Source organism: Phocoena sinus, chromosome 14 (assembly GCF_008692025.1).
Source record: "Phocoena sinus isolate mPhoSin1 chromosome 14, mPhoSin1.pri, whole genome shotgun sequence".
NCBI lineage: Eukaryota > Metazoa > Chordata > Mammalia > Artiodactyla > Phocoenidae > Phocoena > Phocoena sinus.
In genome coordinates, this window is record NC_045776.1 from 59,245,485 (window position 1) to 59,255,675 (window position 10,191).

The window sequence follows — 10,191 nt, forward strand, 5'->3', positions numbered from 1 at the left end:
GTCTCTCCCCTAACTTGCTCTCACCCTTGTCCTCCCTTCCTTCTCCCTCTCCTCTCTTGCATGCGTTTGTTCTCTCCCTCTCCCTCTCCCTCTCCCCCCCCCCCCCCCACACACACACACAACTCACATTCAGTCATTAACGAGGCAGCTTTGAAGCTCACGTGCTTAGTGATGCCCTTTGAGGAGCACAGGAGAGCCACTTTGTGACAATGTTTATAGACAATTTTTCTCATTCACGTGGGCCCTCCCTGGACTCAGAGGCTCTAACCCCTCATCACCCCTGGGTTCTGGTGTCATTATTGTACTTCAAAGGGCTGAGAGGCAAAGGCACTCTTGGCCCAAACTTGGCTCCCATGTACGTTTTAAATGGTATTGTCCTAAGAGAAAAACAAATCACTTAGCACCCTGAGGGCCCCCAGGCAGCCAATGTTAACCAATTCAGATAAACTTCCTTCTTCTTTATAGGAAGAAGAAAATCACAAGGGAAATCTTCAAAGGTAAGTAAGATTGATGAAATGATAGTAGGCTACTGCAGTAAAAACCTCCTGGTCTTGGGCTTCCCTGGTGGCACAGTGGTTAGGAATCTGCCTGCCAATGCAGGGGACACGGGTTCGAGCCCTGGTCCGGGAAGATCCCACATGCCGTGGAGCAACTAAGCCTGTGCGCCACAACTACTGAGCCTGTGCTCTAGAGCCCTCGAGCCACAACTACTGAGCCCGTGCTCTGCAACAAGAGAAGCCACTGCAATGAGAAGCCCCTGCTCACTGCAACTAGAGAAAGTCGGCACGCAGCAACAACGACCCAATGTAACGAAAAATTTAAAAAATCCTCCTGGTCTTAAAATTCTGTCTTGTCACTGCAGTGTCCTGTGACACTCTTCAAAAATGACGCAGAGTAAAACTTCTGGATAAGCAGTTGCTTTATTATTAATTTCATAAATACGGCATTTTAAATTATTAGCAACAAAAAGGCCAGTGCTATGCTGCGTTCATGTGTGTGTTAGTGTCACAGTAAGAGCTGTGTGATTAGAGTTGTGTATATAAGGACATGATTGTGTTAAATGGTTTTTGAAAAGCCCATGGAAACCCTTTCTTCTAATTTAGTCTGATTCTAGTAACCCATATATGTATGGCGGGACATGTCTGAAAAGGCACATATAAGCAAATTTGTTTAAACTGAGTAGAGAGGGAAGGGGAGGACTGAGCCTGTGGGTGGGTCTGGGCAGGGCCAGAGGGGATTTCTGTTTGAAATGGTGTTGAAACCATTCGCCAGCCTGATCACACCTTCCACTGCCCCTCCTCTCCTCCACATCTTCTGTTGGCCTTGGGAGACTGTTAGTGCTTTAAGCCAACAGAGGATGAGGCCCATGGGCGGAGAAGGCTTCAGGTCACAGTTGCTTTGTGGTGGCATCTCTCCCTCCCCGCCGCTCCAGTTTCTCGTTTGGATTGGGACTGTGGTGTGTTCACGTCTGTGGGATGTGCGCCTGCTCTAATGCCGGGAACTCGGGAAGCTCCCGCAGCTTCGACGTTGAAGGTGCCCATCAAGTACGTGGAGAGGCCAGGCCTCAGCCAGGCTCCCCTTCTTCCTGTGGAGCATCCATGCACTGAACTAGAATATTGCAGAGCAGGGTTAGAGCTTAGCTCTGACTGCCCTGGAGCCCCACCTCTGCCACGGTTTTGAGGGTCGGCTGTAGTAAATTCTGACCAATACAAGGCTCCTGCAGCAATTCCAGAGCCATAAAAGCCTGTTGGACACCAGAGGGTCAGCCCAAGAGTGGAAAACATCAGGCAGCTGGAACGTGTCCTGATCCTTCAGGTGGAGACACAGGCACTGTGCATGTGGGCAGGACACAGGCTGTGCTGGGTCAGGGGTTCCAGGGCCGTGGCTCCCTAGCCGGTGGCAGCTGACACCTCTCCTCTCCCCTTCCCCAGGGCCGTGTCCGTCTCATCCATGTCTGAGTTCCAGCGCCTGATGGATGGCTCTCCCTTCCTGCCAGAGAAGGGCCTGCCCGCCACCAGCAGCAAGGAGGACATCACCCCACCCCTCTCCCCAGATGACCTCAAGTACATCGAGGAGTTCAACAGCAAGAGCTGGGATGATAGGCCCCCAGACCCCTGGGCGGACAGGACCGAGGCGGGTCGGGCGAGGCCCGAGGCCAGCACCGACCCTTTCTCCGACTCCTCCTGGTACCTCACCACGAGCATCACCCTGACCACGGACACCGTGACCAGCCCGGAGCACTGCCAGAAGCAGCTCCCGCGGAACCTTGTCTGCGCCGAGCAGGCCGGGGTGAGGATGCTGCACAGCCCGCCCGCCGTGCGGAGGCTGGATGGCACCGTGGTGGCAGGCGGTGAGGGCAGGGCCCGAGGGGGCCCGGGGGACACCAAGGGGGGCTGTTCTGAACACATTCTTAGGTGGCCCTGTGCCCCCTCCAAGCACACCCGAGACTACACGGAGGGTGGGCTCTGGCCCCTCGACAGCACCCTCGGTTTCTCCTCCCCGCTGCACAGCCTGGAGATGTCCAAGAACCTGAGTGATGACATGAAGGAGGTGGCCTTCTCTGTCAGCGCTGTCTGCTCCAGCCCCAGGGAACCTCCGGTCAAGGACACGGCCTGCCAGACCAATGGGTCCCGGACAACAGGGACGCAGACCATCCAGACCATCAGCATCGGCCTGCAGACCGAAGCCCTGCGGGGCAGCGCCGTCACCAGCAGCCCCCACAAGTGTCTCACACCCAAGGCAGGGGGTGGCACCACGCCCGTGTCCTCTCCCTCCCGCGGCCTCAGGAACAGGCAGGTGGCCCCCGCCATCGAGAAGGTGCAGGCCAAGTTTGAACGCACATGCTGCTCCCCCAAGTACGGGTCTCCCAAGCTGCAGAGGAAGCCCCTCCCCAGAGCGGACCAGCCAAGCAGCAGGACCTCCCCGGGGCTGGCCCCGAAGGGCTGCGGCGAGTCAGCCTGGGCCCGTTCTACCACCACTCGGGAGAGCCCCGTGCACACCGCCATCAACGACGGCCTCTCCAGCCTCTTCAGCATCATCGACCACAGCCCTATGGTGCAGGACCCCTTCCAGAAGGGGGTGCGGGCCGCCAGTCGGTCTCGTTCTGCAGAGCCCCCGCCGGAGCTGGGCCCGGGCCAGGACACGAGCCCCAGCTCCCGAGGCCGGTCGCCCAGCCCGGTCGGGGGTGGCTCAGAGACGTGCAGGGAGGAAGGAGGAGAGGGCACGCCTGCGAGGCAGGACCTGTCTGCTCCCCCCGGCTACACGCTCACCGAGAACGTCGCCCGGATCCTCCACCGGAAGCTGTTGGAACACGCCTTAAAGGAGGAGCAGAGGCAGGCCACCCACGGCACCCCCAGTCTCAGCAGCAACGGCCCCGTGGGAGAAATGACGGTCAGAGCCGAGCCAGGGTCCATCGAGGTAAAGGAGGCTGAGTATCCCACCCCCTCCCCCTGCGGCTCATCCTTTTCAGTGTCAGCACAGCTGGCCCTGGGGCTGTACCAGGTTATGTGAGTTCAGGAGGTTCAGGCGAGGATGGAACAAGCAGGAACGCAAACCCTGAGCTGCTTCTTAAAAAAGAACTTGGTTTTATTGCCGTCAGTGATCCTCTGAGGACCATGAGATGGTTTTCCTAAGTAGCTCAGGGATTGACTCAGGTCCTCCACTGTGGCCTCAGCGATCCATGCTTGTCTGTTTATCAGGGCTTTTCATTCAGGTTCATATTTCCCCTCCTTCTGGGAGCGTGTGTGGGCAACATCAGGCTTTCTGCTCCAGCTGTGTGTGTGACGAAGAGAGAGGGTTTTGACAGGGTGGACATAGAAGAAGACCTCTCGTCAGGACCTCCAGGAAGGGTGTCTGGATCCCAGCGCTGGCTTCAGTGCAGACAGCAGGTTCACGTCTCACAAATCCCATTACCCTCTCTGTATGCATGCGTTCTCTTAGCAGTAAGACCAGGTGAGACGAATGGATAAGGTCAAAAATCCTGCCTTCATACATCCTGCCTTCATACAACGCGATTATTATCCTTATCCCCTTAAACATCACCTATTATTGTTACCTGTGACCACGCTTATTATCCATATTGTCACATATTAGTATGTGATTATTATTGTATCCCTCCCCCCTTAAGGTTATTTGCAAATCAGTCGATCTTGAATTCTGCCCTGATCATACCCACATGTGGTATAACTGGACCACGGCAAGGATGAGCGAAATAAAACAAAGCCCGACGATGATGCCGGGGGTGAAAACGGTGGTGATGTTGGCCTTATCGTTCACGCAGTGCCAGAGGAGGTTTCCCAGCCCTTGGTCAGACACCCTTATGTGTAGACCTGGGGGTGAGGCCTGACCCACCAGGAACCCAGATGCAAAACCTCCACAGCAGTGGAATCCAGACACCGGTAGGCATTCTCCAGGCTGGGCAGATGGCGGAGGTTAGAGAAAGACACATACAGGCTCCCTCCCAAGGCTCTGCAGCCCCAGATGCACAGGTGAGGAGAGGAGGAGGTATATTTCCTGTGTCACCTGATCCACCCACAGTGGGAAAAGGAATGCTCAGCTTCCCAGTATAACCCAACAAGAGGCATTTAACTCAAAATATAGAGTTTAAATCTGAAATAGATTAAACCATGTGAAATTGCCAGTGACCTACAGAAATGGCAACACCATATGGTTCAACCTAATATTGACAGTCTGTGGCCTACGCCTGCCAAAGGTACACGTCTTTGTGATAAAGCTGTGTGCTCTGAGAAGGACGTTGTGTTCTCAGGTAACAAATGGTGTCTTCTGCGGGCTTCTGTTACCCCATCCCTCAGGGCCCCTCAGGTAAGTGGTTTGCTGCTGCAGAGGGTCTAGCTAGGTGAGCGCCACACCTTCTTGGAATGAGAGCTTTGTCCCAAGCATTAACTAGCTTGTCTGTGGTGTCCATTTATATTAGAGACATTTTGAGTCACGAATGAATGCTGCAGGCAATCTGTGAGACTAGAAAGGAAATAGTGCTGTGATGAGTCATTAAACCAAGGCGTGAAAATGGCTTTATCCATATAAAGCTGTGCCCCCCTTTGGTCCTCGGTGAAGTGTCTGTTTAGATTTTCTTCTCACTCGGTGTGTTTACTACCAAAAGAGGTGATGGCTGATTTAAAGGGGGACGGTGTCAGGGGTTCAGAACTGGCATGGAGCTCTCACGGGCAGTGTTTAAATGTCATGGGCTCTTTTTCCTTTGCTGTTGGAATTTGGCTTGGAATTTGGCTTATTCTAGACTCCAGTGGAATTATTCCTCACCTGACCTGACTTACTATATTAGGCCCATTGGAGACCCCAAGACCCCTTCCCATCCCTCCCTAGACTTGTGGTAGTTTTCATTTCAAAATCAGAATGAATTCAGATTTCCCACCCTCCTCTGAGCCCATATGGGAGAATCTTTCCCAGAGTGCTCAATGGGACAGCTAAACGTGGGTGATGATGGAGTCATCCCTAGCCAGGAACGGGCACAGTAGGAAACTCCCTTTCTCCCCTCACTCTAACCCCATGAGCTACTTATTCCTCTGTTTCTCTTGAAGACATAGCACCAATGCACAATGGTGCATTCTTTCTCTCTAGAAGCTGTGAGCAGGTCTGGTGTGGAGAGAGAGGATAATCTGGAAATGTCTCAGTGGAAAATTCGAAGGGCACGTTTTAGTCTGAGCTGCAGTCATTTGGTCATTGTGACTGAAACAATCTGGCTGTTTAATGGGCTCTGTTTCAAAAACAGCAGTCGTAGGGTGTTGGAAATGTTAAATGCCAAGGGGCAGCTCGGGGAGAAGAGAAGAATAGCCAGCGGAAGGGAGAGGTCTGTAGCTGTTCTGTCGTGAGGGCCCCTCCTGCTCCGGCCAGGCGGGGGCCGGCCTGTGTGCCCGCTTCTCCAGATGGCTGCCACCAGGCCTGTTGACTTTAAACCTTTACTGTTGTTCTTTTTTAAAAAGTACTTTCAAACCTACTTGCTTTTTCTCTTCTTTGTCTGTCTGTTCTGTCCAGAACCAAACTGTCTTACTAACTGCCCCCTGGGGACTCTAGCCCTGCCTGCCTCACGCCGTAAGTGCTTTCTTCCTTCTTTCCACACTGTCTGGAGAGGTTGTCATGCAGCTCAGGGCGGACCCAGGGTCCACCTGCAGGGACCGATGGCAGGCCCAGGCAGGACCACTTGCCCCCCGGGGTACTGACTGCTCAGTAGAGATCCTATTGAGATCTCCCCTCTCCTGTGCAGTCTGCAGCCAGTATGCTCCCGAAGGGGTAACAGGACATTGGCCAGCGAGGGAACCGTCCAGCCTGCAGGGTCTCTGAGCTGAGCGTGTTCCCCGTAGGCCTGCCTGCTCACTGACATTTCGGTGGCTGTGCACTGCCACGTGCTATAATAAGGTGTGACCATTACGCATAAGGCTTTTCTTTTTTTTTCAAAAACCACACCAGAGGGAATAAATACAAATGTATCTTGTCCTTCCCAGGGGTCACCATAGGGGTCGTAGTAAGTGCTCAAGGGATTTGTGTTAATTGACTAAACAACACAATCGTCCCTGCTCCAAAACTGCAGATCACCTTCAGAGCCTGAATCAAAGCTTGTGAGAAAATACCAACCTTGTTTCCGATCAAGAATATAGTCACCCACCCCCTTATCCACTTATCTACTGGCCTTAAATACAACTGGCTCCCAAAGACTAAGCACATGACCCACGAAAAATGACAAAGAATGGCTCCAGAGGCCATTTCCAGAAGAGGTGCTGGGAAAAAACAGCATTGCTTGCTTAGATGTGCTGCTGTGATACTAAAGAGAACTTTGTCCCCTTGAACTCATGGTCACACAGCATTTCTTCTGTGCAGAGACGCTAGTGACGAGGTGGCACAAATTAACAGAAAACCCTTGTCACTCAGCATCAGCTTGCGCAGTGGTGTCCAAAAATCGTATGCCGGCAACCTCCACACACTGCTAGACAACACCTATTACAAACCAACACACTTACGTACGCAGCACAAACCACACATCTCTTGAGCCACCGTCCCTCGTGCCCTGGGCTAAGGTGAGGACGTTTCCTTTAATTTTGGCTGTTTCAGTGCTGACGTGTTTTCACAGGCGAGGTAGCTTTGGCTGTCGTGGTTTCCATTAGTGTATAGAGTCATCGTGTGTGTGTCGATGCTCCTTTTCTGCTGCCCCTGGGCGGCGACCGCTCCCCCATCCCTCCTGTGCCCCGCCCTCCATCTTCTCCCTGTCCTCTTTGTCGGCTCTGATGATTACATGGTCCTCATTCTGCTCTGCTCATCACATCTCTTTATATCCCTCGACTTACTTCCTGAGTGGCTCTGAGGTCCTTGTTCTGTGTTCTTCAGCCTCTTGTTGTGTGGGTGTCCGGGTGGATAGAACTCACCGTTTCCTCAGGTCACAGCTGCCCACACCTCTGTGCCCACAGATCTCAAGTCAGTGTCCTTTGTCCTGGCGTGCAGAGTAAGGACAAGTAGCTCAACAGTCTCTAATACCAAAAAAGGAGCAGCAGCCTTGAGAGGACGTACTGTAGGTGATTGGTCCCGGGGTTATTGGTCCTCAGAAGGTGCAGAAGCCTGTAGCATAGAAGCACAAGCACACTTGGGCTCCACTTTTTAAAATTTTATAAATTTTTGTTTTTCTTATTTTAGCTGTGTTGGGTCTTCCTTGTGGTGCGCGGGCTCCTCATTGTCGTGGCTTCTCTTGTTGCAGAGCACAGGCTCAGTAGTTATGGCGCACAGGCTTAGTTGCCCTGTGGCATGTAGGATCTTCCCGGACCAGGGCACGAACCCGTGTCTGCTGCATTGGCAGGCACATTCTTAACCACTGCACCACCAGGAAAGCCCGGGCTCCACTTTTTAAATGCTGCTGCCAGGAAGAGTCATTAGATAAAACCACCTAAATGAAAGTTTCTGCCTGCAGCATTATCTCCATGTGGTGGGAGTTTTAACACAGTGCCAGTCAACCTGGAATAAACGGTAGCAGAGTTGGTTTGAAGGTGAGCCCCGTTGCTGGTGCAGCCTGATGGAGTCATAGATCCCTTCATGGCCAGCCTCTTAGGACTAGGCAGACCACTCAGGACTCTGGCCCCCCCCTTCCATTCGCTGCAGCCCAATTCCGAAGGCGCCTCATATACACACCCATCTCATGCCACGTTTTCATCATAATTTGCTATCTTCCCATTACTGTCGTCACTAGTCATTCGTGTTGAATTCTTACCTTTTTAACTTATACTCCGTGAGCAATGTATAACTTAGCGTTCAGAAGTTGCAGACACCCTGGTCTGTTGCACTTGAGTCTACTGAGAAGTCTGTTTGGGGGAAATCACCTCCCAGAGGACCTGTCCGTCTGAGTAACCCTGTCTTTCTCTTCCTCGGCTTTGAAGGAACTCCCTTGTTCTGCACTAGCTCCATCCCTAGAACCCTGCTTCTCCAGGCCCGAGAGACCAGCAAAGCGTCGCCCTCCGTCCCGTTGGGCCCCACATTCCCCCACTGCCTCACCAGCTCCGTCACCCAGAGACCTGACCTCCTTGGAGGAGCTCGGCGACGAGGGGCCGCCCGGGGAGAAGCCACACCTGTGATGCAGGCTCGCATGGATTATCTGGAATAATTCACTGTAATTGCATAACCACACCGTCATCATCAACCGAACTCTACCCCAAAAGGAGAGATCTGGTTTTACCAAGGTCAAAGAATGTTTTTTTTAAAAAAATAACACAGCTGCTGAATGTTCAACCTGTGAATCTGAGATGTTTCTAGAATGAAACAGTAAACGTGCCTGTAAGAACTTAATTTTTTTCATAGCTCAGAAAACTATTTTTGTCTCCATCTTTTTTACAGAAAGTATATTAAACAAAAAAATAAGATATAAATTTAAAAACAAAGTTTTTAAGAGATTCTGAACACCCTCGCGCGCGATACTGACTGCCTCACTGTTAAATTTGCACTGTTAACATTTGGTTTGGTTTATTTCCACGTTGAATTAGAGTGTTTTAAGTTAATTTTATTTTGTCAGTGTTCTTGTTTTTTAAGAATTTTTGAAATGCTTCAGACTGTAGGATTCAGTGAACTTTTTGTAATGATAAAACCATGAAGCCAGTAGACAAGGCAGATCTCCTATACCCTTGAGGGGATAGATGGCAGCATTCTGGAAAGGTAGAGAGGCCTCAGCCGGGTTGCCCAGACCTGCTGTATAATCCACATATTCTCGACCTGCACGTCTTTGGGTTCGAAGCACTGGGGTGCATGTACATACCGCTGCTGTGGTCTCGCCCCGCTTATGTGTGAGCCCTCTGTCCCACTGTGATACGGTGTGAACCCCCTCGTACTGTACTGTTGTTGTCTTCTCACATTGATGATACAACAGCAATGGCATTTTAAAATTATTGTTAAAAGATTAACAGGCAATACAGTGTTTACTCCAAATTTCCTTGTTTAAGGAAAAACACTACAAAGAGTCCTGAGGATACCAAATGGAAAGAGAGAGGGTTGTGCCTCGGAGTCTGTATGAGATGATGATGAAGAAGAAATAAAGCCTTTACACGACGGCGCCTGTCCCAGACCTTGTGTCTCACGCAAAAGTTTCCCATTGGAGGGGGTGAGGTGGGGGGGGGTCATACAGCCACTCACGTATCTGACTGGGATGCACTGTGAGTGCACAACGGCCTTGCAGTTTCTCTGCAAGGGCATCCTGGAATAAACAGGCGACTACATTTTTGCTAAAAAAAAAGCCAAAATGGGTGGGCGAGGGGGTGTGAGGAAGTGTGAGGAAAACAGTTATCCACAGTCAGAATGCGCCCACCCTCTCCCCTCCTTGGAAGGTGGGAGAGGCCGTTTCCATCCCTGGACTGAGATGCAGCCCAAGCTGCCAGTGTTTGATAAGTAGGAGTTTACGAAGAAGTGGTGCTGATGAAGAAAACAAGAACTATTTCAGGCTGAAGCTTCTAGCTGTAATCTTTCAGTAACAAACCCGCTATGGTATAAGTTATTTTCCCAGTATTACCACAGTTCCATCACCATTAAACTAAATATTTTTTTTATAAACGCAAAGTACTGTTGGACATTGGAGCCTGCTGTAGCTGCTGCAGAAAACAGCCTGACAGTTCCTTAAAAGGTTAAACAGTTACCATATGATCCAGTAATTCCACTTTTGGGTGTAGGCCCAGGGGAACTGAAAGCTGGGACTTG

General features: G+C 51.5%; 1 protein-coding gene across 5 annotated transcripts in view; it reads left to right on the top strand.

The window, feature by feature from the left end:
* The window catches only part of MTCL1 (microtubule crosslinking factor 1), a 123,995-nt gene extending 114,431 nt beyond the window's left edge, over positions 1-9,564 (top strand). For 4 of the 5 annotated variants that reach the window (XM_032654375.1, XM_032654379.1, XM_032654376.1 and 1 more), the window contains 3 exons: positions 466-497; positions 1,932-3,417; positions 8,391-9,564. In XM_032654375.1, the coding sequence (XP_032510266.1) occupies positions 466-497; positions 1,932-3,417; positions 8,391-8,585 (1,713 nt within the window). In that variant the 3' untranslated portion in view covers positions 8,586-9,564. The remainder of the gene's footprint in view (positions 1-465; positions 498-1,931; positions 3,418-8,390) is intronic. The other variant, XM_032654378.1, reaches the window with a different exon arrangement.
* Positions 9,565-10,191: the final 627 nt, after the last annotated feature.